This window comes from Hyperolius riggenbachi, chromosome 1 (assembly GCF_040937935.1).
Source record: "Hyperolius riggenbachi isolate aHypRig1 chromosome 1, aHypRig1.pri, whole genome shotgun sequence".
NCBI lineage: Eukaryota > Metazoa > Chordata > Amphibia > Anura > Hyperoliidae > Hyperolius > Hyperolius riggenbachi.
This window is the reverse complement of record NC_090646.1, coordinates 689,488,007-689,513,035: the sequence shown is the minus strand read 5'-3', so window position 1 is coordinate 689,513,035 and position 25,029 is coordinate 689,488,007. Positions and strand designations below refer to the sequence as shown.

Below are 25,029 nucleotides of genomic sequence, written 5' to 3'. Positions count from 1 at the left end.
ATATTCTCAAAGTCTACCTCCCTCAGCAACCTGGACATCGCACCTTTCCCTATCTCTGACCATCACCTCCTCACCTTCACCATCTCCCCACCAACAACTTCTCTTCCCACCCCTCAGCCTGGTCGATGGCAGAGAGACCTACGTAATCTCAGCCCAAATGTCCTAGCAAGTCCCCTTCTCTTCCTCTCCTCGCATCCTCTCCCTGTGATCCGGTACCCGCGAATACTCTTCGTCCCCACTTCCCTAACCTGGCCCCAGTCCTCACTTCCTTGTTCAATCTTTCCCTTTCCACAGGCATCTTCCCCAGAGCATTCAAACAGGCCACTGTACTTCCCCCTGCTGAAAAAACCCTCACTTGACCCAGCCCTACCCTCAAACTACCACCCAATCTCCCTCCTTCCCTATGCGTCTAAACTCCTTGAACGCCTAGTCCACCAACGCATTACCCAATACATCAACACCAATACCCTACTTGACCCCCTACAGTCTGGATTCCGACCTGCACACTGAAACAGCCCTCACCAAGGTGGTCAACGACCTAACCCTTGCCAGGGCCAAAGGCAGTTAATCCATCCTGCTCCTCCTTGATCTCTCCGCAGCATTTGACACCCCCTCCTCCTCCAATCACTACAGTCCATGGGCATCCATGGTCTTGCCTTGGCCTGGATCTCCTCCTATCTATCCAATCGCTCCTTCACAACTTCCTTCAATTGCTCCTTCTCAACCGCTGCCCCCCTCACAGTTGGAGTCCCCCAGGGCTCTGTTCTGGGCCCCCTTCTTTTCTCCATATACACTTCCTCAATTGGCAAGCTTATCTTCTCCCTGGGCTTCAATTACCACCTTTATGCAGATGACACTCAGATTTACCTCCATACCCCCGATCTCTCATCCACCACCATAAACAAGGTCTCCTCGTGTCTCTCAGCAATTTCCTCCTGGATGTCAGCTAGGTTCCTGAGGCTTAACCTAGACAAAACTGAGCTCCTGATCTTTCCACCCCATGCTGCTGCACCCCTCCCAGATTTCCACCTGACAATCGATAACACAACCATTCACCCTACCTTCTAGGCCCGCTGTCTGGGTGTCACCTTGGACTCTGAACTCTCCTTCATCCCACACATCCAAAACATCACCAGAGCCTGCGATTTCCACCTCCGTAATATCTCCAAGATCCGCCCCTTCTTACCTCCGGACACGACCAAACTGGACATCCATGCCCCCATCATCTCCCGCCTTAATTACTGTAACTCCCTCCTTTCTGGCCTCCCCTTGAAACGCACTGCCCCCCTTCACTCAGTGATGAACGCGGCTGCAAGACTCATCCATTCTTCGCACCGCTCCGCATCCACATCTCCCCTTTGTGAATCCCTGCACTGGCTCCCTATCCGTTTCAGGATAACTTTCAAGATTCTATGCCTGGCGTATAAATCTGTGCACAAAACCTGCCCTACCTACATCTCAGAGCTTGTTCACAGGTATACACCAGGATAACAGAGGCGCCAATAGGATAAAAAACACCAAAAGAACTTAAAAACCCATCTTGGTAATAGAGGAGGCAGTGGTGGACTCACCCCCTCCAAGCAGAACACAGGACTGTGGATTTTCAGTCAAAACAATTTTATTGGATACGCCAAATCAAGTGCAACGCGTTTCACGGGATACAAACCCGCTTCATCAGGCAATAACAGATAGGAGTAAACAGCATCTGCCAGTATCCTCAACACTGAGCGCCTCTGATGTTGATGACAGAGGCGCTCAGCGTTGAGGATACTGGCAGATGCTGTTTACTCCTGTCTGTTATTGCCTGATGAAGTGGGTTTGTATCCTGCGAAACACGTTGCACTTTATTTGGAGTATCCAATAAAATTGTTTTGACTGAAAATCCAGTCGTATGTTTTGCTTGGAGGAGGTAAGTCCACCACTGCCTCCTCTATTACCAAGATGGGTTTTTAAGTTCTTTTAGTGTTTTTTATCCTATTGGCGCCTCGGTTATCCTATTATCTACATCAAGTCCACCCTTGGTGGAGGGTTGTACCCTTCTTTCTTCAACTACAGAGAGTGACTTCTTATTCCCGAGTGGGGTCAGGACAATCTCCCCACCTGCTTTGACAGTGGTTGCCTAATTGGTAACCCTGGTTTGTGAGTATTAAATTAATATTATTACTCTATCAATTATACCTTACCAGTACATACTACACCATATTGGGCTCTTGGTGTTCTCTCTTTTTCTCACAGGTATACACCAGGTCGCCCTCTCCGATCCTCCAACGACCTTTGCCTCACCATCCCACGCATTTCACACTCCCATGCCCGCCTGCAGGATTTCTCAAGAGCTGCCCCCACCCTCTGGAACGCCCTTCCACCACCCATCAGACTTGCTCCCTCTTTCAACTCATTCAAGCAAGCCCTCAAAACCCACCTCTTTATGATGGCCTATCCACCTCCTACCACACAGTAACTCTCTACTGAATATTTAACAGCCCCACCTAGTGTTTCCACCCCTCCCTTTAGATTGTAAGCCTCTGGCAGGGTCCTCCACTCCCTAGTGTAATCTACATGATCATGTGCTCCTTTCCTATGACAGCCTGTACTTGTATTACTGGACCTACCTAACCAGCCCAAATCATACGATCATGTATCTTGTACCCTCTCCCTTCCCTAGTGTATTCTACATGATCATGTGCTCCTTTCCTATGACAGCCTCGTACTTGTATTACTGGGCCTACCTAACCAGCCCAAATCACATGATCATGTATCTTGTTCCCTCTCCCTTCCCTAGTGTATTCTACATGATCATGTGCTCCTTTCCTATGACAGCCTCGTACTTGTATTACTGGGCCTACCTAACCAGCCCAAATCACATGATCATGTATCTTGTACCCTCTCCCTTCCCTAGTGTATTCTACATGATCGTGTGCTCCTTTCCTATGACAGCCTGTACTTGTATTACTGGGGCTACCTAACCAGCCCAAATCACATGATCATGTATCTTGTACCCTCTCCCTTCCCTAGTGTATTCTACATGATCGTGTGCTCCTTTCCTATGACAGCCTCGTACTTGTATTACTGGACCTACCTAACCAGCCCAAATCACATGATCATGTATCTTGTACCCTCTCCCTTCCCTAGTGTATTCTACATGATCGTGTGCTCCTTTCCTATGACAGCCTCGTACTTGTATTACTGGGCCTACCTAACCAGCCCATATTGCATGATCATGTATTTTGTACAATTTGCATGTATAACCTTGTTATGTCTGTCATCCTTGTATCATTGTATATATTTATTGTCCAGCGCCTGCGTAATATGTTGGCGCTTTATAAATATAATAATAATAATAATACTGAGGATCCTCTAGCTACCTAATAGCTACCCCTCCCCAAGTGCTGTGTACTGTAGTGATGCTGGAGGAGTCTGCAGAGCCCCGCCCCCAGCCTCCCCACCCCTCCCCATGTGCTGTGTACTGTAGTGATGCTGGAGGAGTCTGCAGAGCCCCGCCCCCAGCCTCCCCACCCCTCCCCATGTGCTGTGTACTGTATTGATGCTGGAGGAGCCTGCAGAGCCCCGCCCCCAGCCTCCCCACCCCTCCCCATGTGCTGTGTACTGTAATGATGCTGGAGGAGCCTGCAGAGCCCCGCCCCCAGCCTCTCCACCCCTCCCCATGTGCTGTGTACTGTAGTGATGCTGGAGGAGTCTGCAGAGCCCCGCCCCCAGCCTCCCCACCCCTCCCCATGTGCTGTGTACTGTATTGATGCTGGAGGAGCCTGCAGAGCCCCGCCCCCAGCCTCCCCACCCCTCCCCATGTGCTGTGTACTGTAATGATGCTGGAGGAGCCTGCAGAGCCCCGCCCCCTGCCTCTCCACCCCTCTCCAAGTGCTATGTACTGTAGTGATGCTGGAGGAGTCTGCAGAGCCCCGCCCCCAGCCTCTCCACCCCTCCCCAAGTGCTGTGTACTGTAGTGATGCTGGAGGAGTCTGCAGAGCCCCGCCCCCAGCCTCTCCACCCCTCCCCAAGTGCTGTGTACTGTAGTGATGCTGGAGGAGTCTGCAGAGCCCCGCCCCCAGCCTCTCCACCCCTCCCCAAGTGCTGTGTACTGTAGTGATGCTGGAGGAGTCTGCAGAGCCCCGCCCCCAGCCTCTCCACCCCTCCCCAAGTGCTGTGTACTGTAGTGATGCTGGAGGAGTCTGCAGAGCCCCGCCCCCAGCCTCTCCACCCCTCCTCAAGTGCTGTGTACTGTAGTGATGCTGGAGGAGTCTGCAGAGCCCCGCCCCCAGCCTGTCCACCCCTCCCCAAGTGCTGTGTACTGTAGTGATGCTGGAGGAGTCTACAGAGCCCCGCCCCCAGCCTCTCCACCCCTCCCCAAGTGCTGTGTACTGTAGTGATGCTGGAGGAGTCTTCAGAGCCCCGCCCCCAACCTCTCTACCCCTCCCCAAGTGCTGTGTACTGTAGTGATGCTGGAGGAGTCTGCAGAGCCCCACCCCCAGCCTCTCCACCCCTTCCCAAGTGCTGTGTACTGTAGTGATGTTGGAGGAGTCTGCAGAGCCCCACCCCCAGCCTCCCCACCCCCTTCCCAAGTGCTGTATACTGTAGTGATGCTGGAGGAGTCTGCAGAGCCCCGCCCCCAGCCTCTCTACCCCTCCCCAAGTGCTGTGTACTGTAGTGATGCTGGAGGAGTCTGCAGAGCCCCGCCCCCAGCCTCTCCACCCCTTCCCAAGTGCTGTGTACTGTAGTGATGCTGGAGGAGCCTGCAGAGCCCCGCCCCCAACCTCTCCACCCCTCCCCAAGTGCTGTGTACTGTAGTGATGCTGGAGGAGTCTGCAGAGCCCCGCCCCCAGCCTCCCCACCCCCTTCCCAAGTGCTGTATACTGTAGTGATGCTGGAGGAGTCTGCAGAGCCCCGCCCCCAGCCTCCCCACCCCCTCCCCAAGTGCTGTATACTGTAGTGATGCTGGAGGAGTCTGCAGAGCCCCGCCCCCAGCCTCCCCACCCCTCCCCAAGTGCTGTGTACTGTAGTGATGCTGGAGGAGTCTGCAGAGCCCCGCCCCCAACCTCTCTACCCCTCCCCAAGTGCTGTGTACTGTAGTGATGCTGGAGGAGTCTGCAGAGCCCCACCCCCAGCCTCTCCACCCCTTCCCAAGTGCTGTATACTGTAGTGATGCTGGAGGAGTCTGCAGAGCCCAGCCCCCAGCCTCTCCACCCCTCCCCAAGTGCTGTATACTGTAGTGATGCTGGAGGAGTCTGCAGAGCCCCGCCCCCAGCCTCTCTACCCCTCCCCAAGTGCTGTATACTGTAGTGATGCTGGAGGAGTCTGCAGAGCCCCGCCCCCAGCCTCTCCACCCCTCCCCAAGTGCTGTATACTGTAGTGATGCTGGAGGAGTCTGCAGAGCCCCGCCCCCAGCCTCTCTACCCCTCCCCAAGTGCTGTATACTGTAGTGATGCTGGAGGAGTCTGCAGAGCCCCGCCCCCAGCCTCTCCACCCCTCCCCAAGTGCTGTGTACTGTAGTGATGCTGGAGGAGTCTGCAGAGCCCCGCCCCCAGCCTCTCCACCCCTCCCCAAGTGCTGTGTACTGTAGTGATGCTGGAGGAGTCTGCAGAGCCCCGCCCCCAACCTCTCTACCCCTCCCCAAGTGCTGTGTACTGTAGTGATGCTGGAGGAGTCTGCAGAGCCCAGCCCCCAGCCTCTCCACCCCTCCCCAAGTGCTGTATACTGTAGTGATGCTGGAGGAGTCTGCAGAGCCCCGCCCCCAGCCTCTCTACCCCTCCCCAAGTGCTGTATACTGTAGTGATGCTGGAGGAGTCTGCAGAGCCCCGCCCCCAGCCTCTCCACCCCTCCCCAAGTGCTGTATACTGTAGTGATGCTGGAGGAGTCTGCAGAGCCCCGCCCCCAGCCTCTCTACCCCTCCCCAAGTGCTGTATACTGTAGTGATGCTGGAGGAGTCTGCAGAGCCCCGCCCCCAGCCTCTCCACCCCTCCCCAAGTGCTGTATACTGTAGTGATGCTGGAGGAGTCTGCAGAGCCCCGCCCCCAGCCTCTCCACCCCTCCCCAAGTGCTGTGCACTGTAGTGATGCTGGAGGAGTCTGCAGAGCCCCGCCCCCAGCCTCTCTACCCCTCCCCAAGTGCTGTATACTGTAGTGATGCTGGAGGAGTCTGCAGAGCCCCGCCCCCAGCCTCTCCACCCCTCCCCAAGTGCTGTATACTGTAGTGATGCTGGAGGAGTCTGCAGAGCCCCGCCCCCAGCCTCTCCACCCCTCCCCAAGTGCTGTGCACTGTAGTGATGCTGGAGGAGTCTGCAGAGCCAGTTCTGCACCATCAGAGGGGGACAGAGTGAGTGTAATAAGCTGAGGCTGGGAGCACACTTGTCTGTCGGTTTTCTGTATATGTTTTCTGCACACCATCGGCTTGATTCACAAAGACGTGCTAACTCAAATATCACACCTTATCAGAGTTAACAAGCCTTGTCAGAGTAGCATAGCGAGTGCTACAAACTTATGCCTGCTAATTGGCAATGGCAATCATCCTGCCCTGAGCCCCTGTGGGTTTGTAGCGCTCGCTATGCTACTCTGATAAGGCGTGTTAACTTTGATAAGGTGTGATATTTGAGTTAGCACGGCTCTGTATGTGGGAAAACGTATGTTTTATCACAGAAGCAGATGTAACTGATAGAGAAATGCCTGCAGTGCTTCCCTGCTGTCTGCTGTTATCTGCATGGGGTGTGCAGTGCTTCCCTGCTGTCTGCTGTTATCTGCATGGGGTGTGTAGTGCTTCCCTGCTGTTATCTGCATGGGGTGTGCAGTGCTTCCCTGCTGTCTGCTGTTATCTGCATGGGGTGTGCAGTGCTTCCCTGCTGTTATCTGCATGGGGTGTGCAGTGCTTCCCTGCTGTCTGCTGTTATCTGCATGGGGTGTGCAGTGCTTCCCTGCTGTCTGCTGTTATCTGCATGGGGTGTGCAGTGCTTCCCTGCTGTTATCTGCATGGGGTGTGCAGTGCTTCCCTGCTGTCTGCTGTTATCTGCATGGGGTGTGCAGTGCTTCCCTGCTGTCTGCTGTTATCTGCATGGGGTGTGCAGTGCTTCCCTGCTGTCTGCTGTTATCTGCATGGGGTGTGCAGTGCTTCCCTGCTGTCTGCTGTTATCTGCATGGGGTGTGTAGTGCTTCCCTGCTGTCTGCTGTTATCTGCATGGGGTGTGCAGTGCTTCCCTGCTGTCTGCTGTTATCTGCATGGGGTGTGCAGTGCTTCCCTGCTGTCTGCTGTTATCTGCATGGGGTGTGTAGTGCTTCCCTGCTGTTATCTGCATGGGGTGTGCAGTGCTTCCCTGCTGTCTGCTGTTATCTGCATGGGGTGTGTAGTGCTTCCCTGCTGTTATCTGCATGGGGTGTGCAGTGCTTCCCTGCTGTTATCTGCATGGGGTGTGCAGTGCTTCCCTGCTGTTATCTGCATGGGGTGTGCAGTGCTTCCCTGCTGTCTGCTGTTATCTGCATGGGGTGTGTAGTGCTTCCCTGCTGTTATCTGCATGGGGTGTGCAGTGCTTCCCTGCTGTCTGCTGTTATCTGCATGGGGTGTGCAGTGCTTCCCTGCTGTCTGCTGTTATCTGCATGGGGTGTGCAGTGCTTCCCTGCTGTCTGCTGTTATCTGCATGGGGTGTGCAGTGCTTCCCTGCTGTCTGCTGTTATCTGCATGGGGTGTGCAGTGCTTCCCTGCTGTCTGCTGTTATCTGCATGGGGTGTGCAGTGCTTCCCTGCTGTTATCTGCATGGGGTGTGCAGCACTCACTGCTGTCTGTTATCTGCATGGGGTGTGCAGTGCTTCCCTGCTGTCTGCTGTTATCTGCATGGGGTGTGCAGTGCTTCCCTGCTGTCTGCTGTTATCTGCATGGGGTGTGCAGTGCTTCCCTGCTGTCTGCTGTTATCTGCATGGGGTGTGCAGTGCTTCCCTGCTGTCTGCTGTTATCTGCATGGGGTGTGCAGTGCTTCCCTGCTGTCTGCTGTTATCTGCATGGGGTGTGCAGTGCTTCCCTGCTGTCTGCTGTTATCTGCATGGGGTGTGTAGTGCTTCCCTGCTGTTATCTGCATGGGGTGTGCAGTGCTTCCCTGCTGTCTGCTGTTATCTGCATGGGGTGTGCAGTGCTTCCCTGCTGTTATCTGCATGGGGTGTGCAGCACTCACTGCTGTCTGTTATCTGCACGGGGTGTGCTCTGGCCAACTGATCAACATTGGCTGTCAGGTTACCTGCGCAGAAAGCTGGGGGGCATCCAAAGTTCTGTGGGGGGGCAATGATGTTGAGTTACTCCCCAATCTGTACCTATAGGCTCTTGTAAAGATAAATCCGGCCCTGTACTGTATATCTGTGTTTATTGCAAAGATGTGCATGTATCTTTATGGAAATACTATTCATTGTTATTCTGTTATGTTGGATTTTCCAGGTGCGCAAGGAGCTGACAACCCGGGACTAGGCACAGGTAATGTCACATGACAGCCAATCACATGGCCTGACAGTAACCCTGACACTATAATAATAATAACAGGGGGCTAGGCACAGGTAATGTCACATGACAGCCAATCACATGACCTGACAGTAACCCTGACACTATAATAATAATAACAGGGGGCTAGGCACAGGTAATGTCACATGACAGCCAATCACATGGCCTGACAGTAACCCTGACACTATAATAATAATAACAGGGGACTAGGGGCAGGTAATGTCACATGACAGCCAATCACATGGCCTGACAGTAACCCTGACACTATAATAATAATAACAGGGACTAGGCGCAGGTAATGTCACATGACAGCCAATCACATGGCCTGACAGTAACCCTGACACTATAATAATAATAACAGGGGACTAGGCGCAGGTAATGTCACATGACAGCCAATCACATGACCTGACAGTAACCCTGACACTATAATAATAATAACAGGGGGCTAGGCACAGGTAATGTCACATGACAGCCAATCACATGGCCTGACAGTAACCCTGACACTATAATAATAATAACAGGGGACTAGGCGCAGGTAATGTCACATGACAGCCAATCACATGACCTGACAGTAACCCTGACACTATAATAATAATAACAGGGGGCTAGGCACAGGTAATGTCACATGACAGCCAATCACATGACCTGACAGTAACCCTGACACTATAATAATAATAACAGGGGGCTAGGCACAGGTAATGTCACATGACAGCCAATCACATGGCCTGACAGTAACCCTGACACTATAATAATAATAACAGGGGACTAGGCGCAGGTAATGTCACATGACAGCCAATCACATGACCTGACAGTAACCCTGACACTATAATAATAATAACAGGGGGCTAGGCACAGGTAATGTCACATGACAGCCAATCACATGACCTGACAGTAACCCTGACACTATAATAATAATAACAGGGGACTAGGCGCAGGTAATGTCACATGACAGCCAATCACATGACCTGACAGTAACCCTGACACTATAATAATAATAACAGGGGGCTAGGCACAGGTAATGTCACATGACAGCCAATCACATGACCTGACAGTAACCCTGACACTATAATAATAATAATAACAGGGGACTAGGCGCAGGTAATGTCACATGACAGCCAATCACATGACCTGACAGTAACCCTGACACTATAATAATAATAACAGGGGGCTAGGCACAGGTAATGTCACATGACAGCCAATCACATGACCTGACAGTAACCCTGACACTATAATAATAATAATAACAGGGGACTAGGCGCAGGTAATGTCACATGACAGCCAATCACATGACCTGACAGTAACCCTGACACTATAATAATAATAACAGGGGGCTAGGCACAGGTAATGTCACATGACAGCCAATCACATGGCCTGACAGTAACCCTGACACTATAATAATAATAACAGGGGACTAGGGACAGGTAATGTCACATGACAGCCAATCACATGACCTGACAGTAACCCTGACACTATAATAATAATAACAGGGACTAGGCGCAGGTAATGTCACATGACAGCCAATCACATGACCTGACAGTAACCCTGACACTATAATAATAATAACAGGGGGCTAGGCACAGGTAATGTCACATGACAGCCAATCACATGGCCTGACAGTAACCCTGACACTATAATAATAATAACAGGGACTAGGCGCAGGTAATGTCACATGACAGCCAATCACATGACCTGACAGTAACCCTGACACTATAATAATAATAATAACAGGGGACTAGGCGCAGGTAATGTCACATGACAGCCAATCACATGACCTGACAGTAACCCTGACACTATAATAATAATAACAGGGGACTAGGGACAGGTAATGTCACATGACAGCCAATCACATGACCTGACAGTAACCCTGACACTATAATAATAATAACAGGGACTAGGCGCAGGTAATGTCACATGACAGCCAATCACATGACCTGACAGTAACCCTGACACTATAATAATAATAACAGGGACTAGGCGCAGGTAATGTCACATGACAGCCAATCACATGGCCTGACAGTAACCCTGACACTATAATAATAATAACAGGGGGCTAGGCACAGGTAATGTCACATGACAGCCAATCACATGGCCTGACAGTAACCCTGACACTATAATAATAATAACAGGGACTAGGCGCAGGTAATGTCACATGACAGCCAATCACATGACCTGACAGTAACCCTGACACTATAATAATAATAATAACAGGGGACTAGGCGCAGGTAATGTCACATGACAGCCAATCACATGACCTGAAAGTAACCCTGACACTATAATAATAATAACAGGGGGCTAGGCGCAGGTAATGTCACATGACAGCCAATCACATGGCCTGACAGTAACCCTGACACTATAATAATAATAACAGGGACTAGGCGCAGGTAATGTCACATGACAGCCAATCACATGACCTGACAGTAACCCTGACACTATAATAATAATAACAGGGGGCTAGGCACAGGTAATGTCACATGACAATCTGAAACAGTCTGTATGCATGTTGGATTATTTTGGCTCTGTACAATTTAACAAGCTGACACATCATTGCATTCCAGCGGTTCTGGAGGTGTGTTTAGCTTCTAAGGGTACAATGGTTAATTTGCATATATTCAGCAGTGGTGCCTGGGAGACATCTCGAGCTCACTCCAACCTGAATTATCGCAAATTCTTTCTGTTTTAAGAAAGCAAACTTTTGTTTTTCATGACATGAGAGTAACACTAAAAAAAAAAAAAAAAAAAAAAAAAAAAACCATTTATCCAGGCACATCGCCTCTAGTTAGGACATTAAATAAGTTATTAAGGAAAGGGAGGTGCTGAAGGGGGTGTGTCCAATACACAGAAAAAGAGCAGAGTCTCCGGGCACCTTCCGTCCAATTGTTTTATTGCAGTGTATAGATCGTGCGTCTACAATACAGCCATGTGACTGTTCCTCAGGTGACGGTGTGGTGGAGGTGGGGGGGCGCCGAGCACCAGTTGGGGCCTGCGACGGCCGTTTGGCGTCTCAGTGGACGCTTGGTCACGCTATGCTCCAATGTCAGGCGAGATGCGGCTTTCCGGTATATTGCGGGAGTATGCCCCGCCCCTTCCGGTTGTCGCACTCGCTATTGGTGAGTGAAGATCAAGTGGGGCAATCTAACCAACAGGGGACCGCCTCTCCTCCGTGTCAGAACTACCATGCCCATAAGGCTGTGCAGCCTGAGAGGCATAGAAGGGGTTGTGCACTTTCGCTGTCACACAATCTGTGCAGCCAATCCCTACCTAAATTATGCCGCACAATAAACGGCTGCATATATTTTAGCAACACGGTCAGAACTGCCTGGGCTTGGTATAAAAAGGGGAAGGGATAGAAAACTTTACAAAAAGATTCCCCACTGTTCCTTTCGGTCACGGAGGAGGGTCTCCTCATATGGCAAATCCCTAACCATGTTGTGAAAAAGTGATACACCATTTTAAAAGGGATAAAATCTGGGCATTTCAGACCCAGCTGCAGCCAAAACTGCTCTAATGTTACAGTTTATCACCAAATAATTATAAACATCCTCAGGGGCGTAGCAATAGGGGGTGCAGAGGTAGCGACCGCATCCGGGCCCTTGGGCCAGAGGGGCCCCAAAGGGTCCTCCCTCAATTACAGTATTAGCTCTCTATTGGTCCTGTGCTCATAATAATCACTTCTATAGATACTTTGGGCTCGATTCACAAAGCGGTGCTAACCCAGTTAGAGACTTTAGGCATGATAACCATTGCACCACTCTGGTGAAAAGCCAGTTTAGGGGCTCGATTCACAAAGCGGTGCAAAGTGTTTGCATGCTGGTGAAAAGGCCCTTATAACGCCTAAACTCACTTTAGGCATGATAAGAAGAAACTCGCGCGAAGTTACCGCGCGTACGCGCGTAAGTGCGCGCGCAGCACCCGACGCTTCGCGCGAAGCTCCCATTAAACCCTATGGGACTTTGCGCGCGCGCTCACGCGCGGTAACTTCGCGCGAAGAGCAGGAAAAAGCGGTGATAACTCAGTGGTGAAAAGGTCATCACGCCTAAAGTCTTTTAGGCGTGATAACTGGGTTATCACCGCTTTGTGAATCAAGCCCTAGGTGTGATAAGTTTAGGCATGATAAGTTTAGGTGTGATAAGTTTAGGCATGCTAAGTTTAGATAAGTTTAGATCGCTTGCAAAGTCCCGCACGCAAAGCAGCGCCATTAAACTTTATACGAAATGCACCAGTCTTTGCTAGCGTAAAACTTTTGATCAGCTGTGCACTGCGGTGCTAACCCAGTTGGTGCTTAAACTTATCACACCTAAACTTATCACACCTAAACTTATCATGCCTAAACTTATCACACCTAGGGCTTGATTCACAAAGCGGTGATAACCCAGTTATCACGCCTAAAAGACTTTAGGCGTGATGACCTTTTCACCACTGAGTTATCACCGCTTTTTCCTGCTCTTCGCGCGAAGTTACCGTGCGTACGCGCGTGAGCGCGCACACAAAGTCCCATAGGGTTTAATGGGAGCTTCACGCGAAGCGTCGGGTGCTGCGCGCGCACTTACGCGCGTACGCGCGGTAACTTCGCGCGAGTTTCTTCTTATCATGCCTAAAGTGAGTTTAGGCGTGATAAGGGCCTTTTCACCAGCGTGCAAACACTTTGCACCGCTTGGTGAATCAAGCCCTTAAACTTATCACACCTAAACTTATCATGCCTAAACTGAGTTTAGGCATGATAAAGGGCTTTTCACCAGGGTGCTAACTGTTAGCACCGCTTTGTGAATCAGGCCCTTTGAGTAGTGGTAATCATTAACAAACTGCCCTCCATCCCCTTCTTGCACCTCTGACACTGTAGTTGCCATTGGAAGGTTGTGGTGCGCCGTATCAATTGTTATGTGCTTGGGGGGCCCTATTGTAAAACTTGCATCGGGGCCCATAGCTCCTTAGCTACGCCACTGAACATCCTATTATATGGCTCTAACTTAAGCCTAGACAGCTATGTGGAGGGGGAAACAAGTATAAAAAAGGGGTTCAAGGGGGACACATTAGATATTTATATAGCCTCCATCACACCACCACCCCAGGACGTTTGGAAATGTATCCAAAATCACATATACAGGAAACTAGCAAAATCTACGGGATACATTCCCATTATTGGTGCATCCTATTCAAATCACATATATTGCCGTACCAAATGCATATTTATGGATCCAGCATACATGCCAATTCGATTTTATCATTGAGACCAGCTGGTCCCATCGCTTCTGTGCGCAGTATAATACATGTGTCTTTCCTAAGGAGTAGTTTGTCCCTGTTGCCCCCTCGCCTTGGGGCCTCCACTCTATCCAGTATAAAACTTCCTCCATGTTCTTCCTTCATGTGTGATACCAATCTAGTGCAGCTCTTCCCAGCTTTAATTGTACTAACATGCTCCCCAATTCGTATTTTAATCGGTCTTGTCGTTTGTCCGATATAAAATCTTTTACAGGGGCAAAAGATCACGTATACCACATAATCGGTTAAACATGTATATAACCATCTCATATGGAAATCCACTCCTCCCACCGTTATGCATCTTTGTATAATCATTTTGGGACAATATTTACAAAATCCACACTTAAAGTTACCTTTGGTAGCGTATCTATTCAGCCATGTTGTACATTTGGGGGACACGAACTCACTCCGAGTTAACAAATTGGCCAGAGTAGGTGCCCTCCTAAATGCCACCCGTGGAGGTTGTGGAATTTTACTGGATAGCTCTGGATCTTGTCTGATTATCTCCCAATGCCTAAAAACACTCTCCCTTATCTTATCAGCCAAAGGGGTATAATCAAAGGAAAAAACCATCCTCCTCTCCCTTTCACCTTGCTTAATGTTTTCCTGCAAAAGGGTCTCTCTGTCCTTCTCAGCAGCCCGACTCCTAGTCCTCACCAACTTCTGTGGGTCATACCCTCTTTTCACAAATCTATGGGTCAATTCGGTTGCTTGGTCATCAAACGTGGACCGCAAACGATTGTTCCTTCTCAGGCGAAGATATTGGCCACAAGGGATAGCATCCACTACATGCTTCGGGTGGAAACTCCGGGAAGGACCGAATTGGTTGTGGTTGGTTTACGATAACCCTCGCTAATCAATTTATTGTCAACAATTTTCAAACTCAAATCTAAAAAGACCACCTCATCGCCTATCATCTCCGAGGTGAATTGCATTTTAATGTTGTTGACGTTTAGATACCTCACAAAGTCGAGGAATTCATTATCAGTGCCAGACCACACCACCAGGACGTCGTCCACGTACCTGGACCACTGTCTGATGTGACCTCGGAAAGGATTCAAATCCGAGTGCACTGCAGACTCCTCCCATGCCCCCAAGAAGAGGTTAGCAAAGGAGCATGCCACTGGGGTCCCCATAGCAGTCCCCGCCACCTGATGGTACCAGCGTCCGTCAAATAAAAAGGCGTTATGTGTCAAAACAAAATGCAAACATTGACAAATGAATTCGATATACTCATCATCCTTATTGGTACGTTGTAAATATTTTCTGACGGCCTGCACCCCCAGGTCTTGGGGAATTCTGCTATACAGACTGACCACATCAATCGTGGCCAGCATGTCTCCTGGGACCCAAGTGGCATGCTCCACATTCTGCAATACCTCCAGGGTATTCCTTAAATAAGAGGACACCCCTCCAAGTAGGGGGCGCAGGAGATGGTCCAGGTACCTGGACAACCTCTCAGTGAGAGACCCACAGCCTGAGACTATGGGACGTCCCGGCGGTGCGGTCAAAGACTTGTGAATTTTTGGGATGTGGTACCACACTGGTCGTCTAGGGTGGGTCGGGATTAAATCCCTTGCCAATTTCTTGGAGAGAAATCCTCTCTCCTTCCCTCCCTCCAACAGGGCCTTCAACTCACTCTGGAAGCGAGGGGTTGGGTCACGAGGAAGCGGGCAATAAGTATCTTTGTCGTTCAATTGCCTTTCGGCTTCCATCTTATACTGCTGAGTCGCCATTATGACCAGATTACCTCCTTTGTCCGCATTCCTTATGACCAACCCCTCATTCCTCCTCAGCCATTCAAGTGCCTTTCTCTCTTGTACACTCAAATTTGGAATGGCTTGATCATAAATATGAGCCTTAAGATCTCTCAATACGGCATCAAAAAAATGATCAATACTGGACCCTGGGGAGACTGGGAAGGGCTGCACCGATTTACAGGCTCTGAAGGTACTGGGATCTCCCAGTTGCAGGTCCCTTGTGGCCAAGACATCAGACCAATCCAGCCGTCCACCTTCCTCCCACAGATCATTTAATATTGCCTCGATTTCCTCATCCGTGGGGTCCCACCGCATTGTTGGGTCAAGACCCACACTGCCGGTGTCCATCCCTTGTGTCATTTGAGGAGGCAAGATTTGAACACCCTCACTTGCCTGGTTGATTACTCCCGGGGAGACCCTCGGTTCATCAACACTTATGGCTTGTGTCATTGGGCGTACGTGGGGGTCAGGTGGCTTTGGAATATCAATCGTTTCCAGCTCCTTATCCGACTCTCCGAACTTCTGGCAGATAGCCAACTTGCGTGTGGATTTAAATAGATCGACAGTAAATGCTACTATATCAAAGTTCTGTGTTGGGCAGAAATTTAACCCTCGGCTAAGGAGGGATATACATGCTTCTGGGATGGTGACCCCCGAAATGTTCACAACCTGGGGGACCTCGGGTTCCCTATTCCCATCTACATGGTCGCTTTTCGCTTTTTCTTGGGTTGTTTGGCATCTTTGATTCCCTCCCAATGTACTGTCTTTGATGTCCCTTCTAGGGGTACGTCCCCTTCCTCGTCGGATCCTTGGTCTAAAGGGCCCTCTGCCCCAGCACATTGTGAACCTGTGGGGTCTTTCTTGTCTTCTTTTCTATGGGTTTTTGGATTTTTCTTTGGTTTCCTTTTTGGGGGTTTTCTAGGTTGTTTCCCTTGGTCCTGATCACTATCTGAACCTGAGACTGTGGTCCAATATCCCCGGCTTCTAGGGTTCTTTGGAAAAGGGGCAGTGCCCCAATTGAATATCTTGCCCTTGTCAAAGTCTTCCTGGTCACGAAAGAACGTTTTCAACTTTCTCGTTTCTATCTCGTCCTGTATCTTAATGATTTTATCTTCTAATTTCGAGGTTACAGCTGTGAACTTCTCCTCTGTGACGGAACTTTCATATTTCTGTTTCACATCACTGAGTTCCGCAGATACCTTGTTATATTCTACGGTGGTGCGTGCGAGGACTATGTTTTGCAATCTTTTAGCAAGATCTAAATGTGCCTCAGTCCAATCTTAAATAAACTGTTTATCCTCACGATATTCGGAGGGTTCCCAATATCGTCTGAACCCCCTGGCCACTATGCCGTCTTTCTTGTACCTCTTAAGTGGGGTGACTGTGCAGAAGAGCTTGGTCTCCTGCTCACTGAGTCTTCCCAGTTTGATCTCCAAAACTCGGGGCCCCACCTCCTTATTTGCCTCTGTAGAAGCAGCGTTGTTTGAGAAGAAAGTAGTAAGATCTTCTCTACCAACTGCTACTTTATCACTTAAACATAGTGAATCAAGATCTAATGAATCTATCTCATTGTCACTTTCATATTGTGTGTTTGCTCCATCCATTGCATCATTGGAACATGAAGTCATGGTAGGGGTGCTCTACTCAAACTTGATAGAAGAAAGAACTTTAGTTATGTTGCCAAGGAGAGGTAGATGTGAGTGGCACTCCCTACACTAACCTGGAGCAGTGTAGGTGTATATGGGCAAAATAAACCACCGTTCTCACCGGGTCATCGACGCTTCTGCTGCTGGGACGTGTGCACATCGGGGTAGGTGAAGAAAGCCATCAGTACATCCAATACACAGAAAAAGAGCAGAGTCTCCGGGCACCTTCCGTCCAATTGTTTTATTGCAGTGTATAGATCGTGCGTCTACAATGCAGCCATGTGACTGTTCCTCAGGTGACGGTGTGGTGGAGGTGGGGGGGCGCCGAGCACCAGTTGGGGCCTGCGACGGCCGTTTCGCGTCTCAGTGGACGCTTGGTCACGCTATGCTCCAATGTCAGGCGAGATGCGGCTTTCCGGTATATCGCGGGAGTATGCCCCGCCCCTTCCGGTTGTCGCACTCGCTATTGGTGAGTGAAGATCAAGTGGGGCAATCTAACCAACAGGGGACCGCCTCTCCTCCGTGTCAGAACTCCCATGCCCATAAGGCTGTGCGGCCTGAGAGGCATAGAAGGGGTTGTGCACTTTCGCTGTCACACAATCTGTGCAGCCAATCCCTACCTAAATTATGCCGCACAATAAACGGCTGCATATATTTTAGCAACACGGTCAGAACTGCCTGGGCTTGGTATAAAAAGGGGAAGAAATAGAAAAACTTTACAAAAAGATTCCCCACTGTTCCTTTCGGTCACGGAGGAGGGTCTCCTCATATGGCATATCCCTAACCATTATGTGAAAAATTGATACACCATTTTAAAAGGGATAAAATCTGGGCGTTTCAGACCCAGCTGCAGCCAAAACTGCTCTAATGTTACAGTTTATCACCAAATAATTATAAACATCCTCAGGGGCGTAGCAATAGGGGGTGCAGAGGTAGCGACCGCATCCGGGCCCTTGGGCCAGAGGGGCCCCAAAGGGTCCTCCCTCAATTACAGTATTAGCTCTCTATTGGTCCTGTGCTCATAATAATCACTTCTATAGATACTTTGGGCTCGATTCACAAAGCAGTGCTAACCCAGTTAGAGACTTTAGGCATGATAACCATTGCACCACTCTGGTGAAAAGCCAGTTTAGGTGTGATAAGTTTAGGCATGATAAGTTTAGGTGTGATAAGTTTAGGCATGCTAAGTTTAGATAAGTTTAGATCGCTTGCAGAGTCCCGCACGCAAAGCAGCGCCATTAAACTTTATACGAAATGCACCAGTCTTTGCTAGCGTAAAACTTTTGATCAGCTGTGCACTGCGGTGCTAACCCAGTTGGTGCTTAAACTTATCACACCTAAACTTATCACACCTAAACTTATCATGCCTAAACTTATCACACCTAGGGCTTGATTCACAAAGCGGTGATAAAAAGTGATCACCACTTTTTCCTGCTCTTCGCGCGAAGTTACCGCGCGTATGCGCGGTAACTTCGCGCGAAGAGCAGGAAAAAGCGGTGATAACTCAGTGGTGAAAAGGTCATCACGCCTAAAGGGCTCGATTCACAAAGCGGTGATAACCCAGTTAAAGACTTTAGGCGTGATAACCATTTTTATCATGCCTAAACTCAGTTTAGGCATGATAAGTTTAGGCATGATAAGTTTAGGCATGATAAGTTTAGATAAGTTTAGATCGCACGCAAAGTCCCGCACGCAAAGCAGCGCCATAAAACTCTATGCAAAGTGCACCAGACTTTGCTAGCGCAAAACTTTTGATCAGCTGTGCACTGCGGTGCTAGCTCAGTTGGTACTTAAAGTTATCACACCTAAAAACTTATCACACCTAAACTTATCACACCTAAACTTATCATGCCTAAACAGAGTTTAGGCGTGATAAAGGGCTTTTCACCATGGTGCTAACTGTTAGCACCGCTTTGTGAATCAGGCCCAAAGTCTTTTAGGCGTGATAACTGGGTTATCACCGCTTTGTGAATCAAGCCCCTAAAGTTATCACACCTAAACTTATCATGCCTAAACTGAGTTTAGGCGTGATAAAGGGCTTTTCACCAGGGTGCTAACTGTTAGCACCGCTTTGTGAATCAGGCCCATCATGCCTAAACTGAGTTTAGGCATGATAAAGGGCTTTTCACCAGGGTGCTAACTGTTAGCACCGCTTTGTGAATCAGGCCCTTTGAGTAGTGGTAATCATTAACAAACTGCCCTCCATCCCCTTCTTGCACCTCTGACACTGTAGTTGCCATTGGAAGGTTGTGGTGCGCCGTATCAATTGTTATGTGCTTGGGGGGCCCTATTGTAAAACTTGCATCGGGGCCCATAGCTCCTTAGCTACGCCACTGAACATCCTATTATATGGCTCTAACTTAAGCCTAGACAGCTATGTGGAGGGGGAAACAAGTATAAAAAAGGGGTTCAAGGGGGACACATTAGATATTTATATAGCCTCCATCACACCACCACCCCAGGACGTTTGGAAATGTATCCAAAATCACATATACAGGAAACTAGCAAAATCTACGGGATACATTCCCATTATTGGTGCATCCTATTCAAATCACATATATTGCCGTACCAAATGCATATTTATGGATCCAGCATACATGCCAATTCGATTTTATCATTGAGACCAGCTGGTCCCATCGCTTCTGTGCGCAGTATAATACATGTCTCTTTCCTAAGGAGTAGTTTGTCCCTGTTGCCCCCTCGCCTTGGGGCCTCCACTCTATCCAGTATAAAACTTCCTCCATGTTCTTCCTTCATGTGTGATACCAATCTAGTGCAGCTCTTCCCAGCTTTAATTGTACTAACATGCTCCCCAATTCGTATTTTAATCGGTCTTGTCGTTTGTCCGATATAAAATCTTTTACAGGGGCAAAAGATCACGTATACCACATAATCGGTTAAACATGTATATAACCCTCTCATATGGAAATCCACTCCTCCCACCGTTATGCATCTTTGTATAATCATTTTGGGACAATATTTACAAAATCCACACTTAAAGTTACCTTTGGTAGCGTATCTATTCAGCCATGTTGTACATTTGGGGGACACGAACTCACTCCGAGTTAACAAATTGGCCAGAGTAGGTGCCCTCCTAAATGCCACCCGTGGAGGTTGTGGAATTTTACTGGATAGCTCTGGATCTTGTCTGATTATCTCTCAATGCCTAAAAACACTCTCCCTTATCTTATCAGCCAAAGGGGTATAATCAAAGGAAAAACCATCCTCCTCTCCCTTTCACCTTGCTTAATGTTTTCCTGCAAAAGGGTCTCTCTGTCCTTCTCAGCAGCCCGACTCCTAGGCCTCACCAACTTCTGTGGGTCATACCCTCTTTTCACAAATCTATGGGTCAATTCGGTTGCTTGGTCATCAAACGTGGACCGCAAACGATTGTTCCTTCTCAGGCGAAGATATTGGCCACAAGGGATAGCATCCGACTACATGCTTCGGGTGGAAACTCCGAGAAGGACCGAATTGGTTGTGGTTGGTTTACGATAACCCTCGCTAATCAATTTATTGTCAACAATTTTCAAACTCAAATCTAAAAAGACCACCTCATCGCCTATCATCTCCGAGGTGAATTGCATTTTAATGTTGTTGACGTTTAGATACCTCACAAAGTCGAGGAATTCATTATCAGTGCCAGACCACACCACCAGGACGTCGTCCACGTACCTGGACCACTGTCTGATGTGACCTCGGAAAGGATTCAAATCCGAGTGCACTGCAGACTCCTCCCATGCCCCCAAGAAGAGGTTAGCAAAGGAGCATGCCACTGGGGTCCCCATAGCAGTCCCCGCCACCTGATGGTACCAGCGTCCGTCAAATAAAAAGGCGTTATGTGTCAAAACAAAATGCAAACATTGACAAATGAATTCGATATACTCATCATCCTTATTGGTACGTTGTAAATATTTTCTGACGGCCTGCACCCCCAGGTCTTGGGGAATTCTGCTATACAGACTGACCACATCAATCGTGGCCAGCATGTCTCCTGGGACCCAAGTGGCATGCTCCACATTCTGCAATACCTCCAGGGTATTCCTTAAATAAGAGGACACCCCTCCAAGTAGGGGGCGCAGGAGATGGTCCAAGTACCTGGACAACCTCTCAGTGAGAGACCCACAGCCTGAGACTATGGGACGTCCCGGCGGTGCGGTCAAAGACTTGTGAATTTTTGGGATGTGGTACCACACTGGTCGTCTAGGGTGGGTCGGGATTAAATCCCTTGCCAATTTCTTGGAGAGAAATCCTCTCTCCTTCCCTCCCTCCAACAGGGCCTTCAACTCACTCTGGAAGCGAGGGGTTGGGTCACGAGGAAGCGGGCAATAAGTATCTTTGTCGTTCAATTGCCTTTCGGCTTCCATCTTATACTGCTGAGTCGCCATTATGAGCAGATTACCTCCTTTGTCCGCATTCCTTATGACCAACCCCTCATTCCTCCTCAGCCATTCAAGTGCCTTTCTCTCTTGTACACTCAAATTTGGAATGGCTTGATCATAAATCTGAGCCTTAAGATCTCTCAATACGGCATCAAAAAAATGATCAATACTGGACCCTGGGGAGACTGGGAAGGGCTGCACCGATTTACAGGCTCTGAAGGTACTGGGATCTCCCAGTTGCAGGTCCCTTGTGGCCAAGACATCAGACCAATCCAGCCGTCCACCTTCCTCCCACAGATCATTTAATATTGCCTCGATTTCCTCATCCGTGGGGTCCCACCGCATTGTTGGGTCAAGACCCACACTGCCGGTGTCCATCCCTTGTGTCATTTGAGGAGGCAAGATTTGAACACCCTCACTTGCCTGGTTGATTACTCCCGGGGAGACCCTCGGTTCATCAACACTTATGGCTTGTGTCATTGGGCGTACGTGGGGGTCAGGTGGCTTTGGAATATCAATCGTTTCCAGCTCCTTATCCGACTCTCCGAACTTCTGGCAGATAGCCAACTTGCGTGTGGATTTAAATAGATCGACAGTAAATGCTACTATATCAAAGTTCTGTGTTGGGCAGAAATTTAACCCTCGGCTAAGGAGGGATATACATGCTTCTGGGATGGTGACCCCCGAAATGTTCACAACCTGAGGGACCTCGGGTTCCCTATTCCCATCTACATGGTCGCTTTTCGCTTTTTCTTGGGTTGTTTGGCATCTTTGATTCCCTCCCAATGTACTGTCTTTGATGTCCCTTCTAGGGGTACGTCCCCTTCCTCGTCGGATCCTTGGTCTAAAGGGCCCTCTGCCCCAGCACATTGTGAACCTGTGGGGTCTTTCTTGTCTTCTTTTCTATGGGTTTTTGGATTTTTCTTTGGTTTCCTTTTTGGGGGTTTTCTAGGTTGTTTCCCTTGGTCCTGATCACTATCTGAACCTGAGACTGTGGTCCAATATCCCCGGCTTCTAGGGTTCTTTGGAAAAGGGGCAGTGCCCCAATTGAATATCTTGCCCTTGTCAAAGTCTTCCTGGTCACGAAAGAACGTTTTCAACTTTCTCGTTTCTATCTCGTCCTGTATCTTAATGATTTTATCTTCTAATTTCGAGGTTACAGCTGTGAACTTCTCCTCTGTGACGGAACTTTCATATTTCTGTTTCACATCACTGAGTTCCGCAGATACCTTGTTATATTCTACGGTGGTGCGTGCGAGGACTATGTTTTGCAATCTTTTAGCAAGATCTAAATGTGCCTCAGTCCAATCCTCAATAAACTGTTTATCCTCACGATATTCGGAGGGTTCCCAATATCGTCTGAACCCCCTGGCCACTATGCCGTCTTTCTTGTACCTCTTAAGTGGGGTGACTGTGCAGAAGAGCTTGGTCTCCTGCTCACTGAGTCTTCCCAGTTTGATTTCCAAAGCTCGGGACCCCACCTCCTTATTTGCCTCTGTAGAAGCAGCGTTGTTTGAGAAGAAAGTAGTAAGATCTTCTCTACCAACTGCTACTTTATCACTTAAACATAGTGAATCAAGATCTAATGAATCTATCTCATTGTCACTTTCATATTGTGTGTTTGCTCCATCCATTGCATCATTGGAACATGAAGTCATGGTAGGGGTGCTCTACTCAAACTTGATAGAAGAAAGAACTTTAGTTATGTTGCCAAGGAGAGGTAGATGTGAGTGGCACTCCCTACACTAACCTGGAGCAGTGTAGGTGTATATGGGCAAAATAAACCACCGTTCTCACCGGGTCATCGACGTTTCTGCTGCTGGGACGTGTGCACATCGGGGTAGGTGAAGAAAGCCATCAGTACATCCAATACACAGAAAAAGAGCAGAGTCTCCGGGCACCTTCCGTCCAATTGTTTTATTGCAGTGTATAGATCGTGCGTCTACAATGCAGCCATGTGACTGTTCCTCAGGTGACGGTGTGGTGGAGGTGGGGGGGCGCCGAGCACCAGTTGGGGCCTGCGACGGCCGTTTGGCGTCTCAGTGGACGCTTGGTCACGCTATGCTCCAATGTCAGGCGAGATGCGGCTTTCCGGTATATCGCGGGAGTATGCCCCGCCCCTTCCGGTTGTCACACTCGCTATTGGTGAGTGAAGATCAAGTGGGGCAATCTAACCAACAGGGGACCGCCTCTCCTCCGTGTCAGAACTACCATGCCCATAAGGCTGTGCGGCCTGAGAGGCATAAAAGGGGTTGTGCACTTTCGCTGTCACACAATCTGTACAGCCAATCCCTACCTAAATTATGCCGCACAATAAACGGCTGCATATATTTTAGCAACACGGTCAGAACTGCCTGGGCTTGGTATAAAAAGGGGAAGGAATAGAAAACTTTACAAAAAGATTCCCCACTGTTCCTTTCGGTCACGGAGGAGGGTCTCCTCATATGGCATATCCCTAACCATTTTGTGAAAAATTGATACACCATTTTAAAAGGGATAAAATCTGGGCGTTTCAGACCCAGCTGCAGCCAAAACTGCTCTAATGTTACAGTTTGGGACCAGATGGTCTCAATGATAAAATCGAATTGGCATGTATGCTAGATCCATAAATATGCATTTGGTATGGCAATATATGTGATTTGAATAGGATGCACCAATAATCAGGGATGCTCAGCAGAGCTCGAATATTTGAGTAGCTCGAATATTCGAGCTCTTTTTCAGCTATTCGAGCTCGGTATTCGAGCTCCGAATAGCTGGAGCTATTCGAATGGGCTATTCGCGTACACTCGAATAGCCCATTCACTATTCGAGCTATTCGAGCAAACAGCGCTATTCGAGCTCGAATACCGAGCTCGAATAGCGTCATAGCCCAGATTGATGTCCTTAGAGCCAATCAGAGGGCTCCCAGGCCCTCTGACGGCAGCCAATCACAGAGGGGGACCCTGGCCAGCCCCTACCCTATAAATAGCGGCCGCCATGTTCCGTTTTTCCGTCCTTGCTTGACTTGTACAGAGAGAGATCTGCTCCTTTGTGCTTTGGCTTAGCAAGTGCTCTATTGTGGTCAATCACCTAGCGTTTTTGCTCACATACACCTCCTATACACACCTATATTGTTGTTAGCTAGATAGAGATTGTATTTTAGTTAGTAGCTTGTGTGTTACATAGAGACAGCTGCTGCTGCAGGCAAGCTTACACAGCTTTAGGCCTCAGGGCCTGCCTGTGTGGGCAGCTGTCCTCCTGTCCTCTGTTAGTTTATTTCTCATCTATACCAGGGTTTCTGCTGTGTATTCTACCCTGTCTTGTCCTTTACTACTGAGTGATTATTGTATTTTGTAGTTATACTACTGTACAAGGGACACTCACTGTTACTGTTCATAGCTCCTGCGTGTGTGTGTGCGTGCACTGTCTGTAGTGTACACAGTACATAGTATTCCCTTCTACTGAATCATCTGATTAGTTACTACTGAATCTGATTATTGTATTTTCTAGTTCTTACTGTACTAGGGA

General features: G+C 49.0%; 1 protein-coding gene across 1 annotated transcript in view; it reads left to right on the top strand.

Moving 5' to 3' along the window:
* Positions 1-25,029, top strand: part of LOC137544736 (uncharacterized) — a 241,526-nt gene that overhangs the window by 177,996 nt on the left and 38,501 nt on the right. The window contains exon 7 of the mRNA XM_068265829.1: positions 8,419-8,454. Coding sequence (XP_068121930.1) covers positions 8,419-8,454 — 36 coding nt within the window. The remainder of the gene's footprint in view (positions 1-8,418; positions 8,455-25,029) is intronic.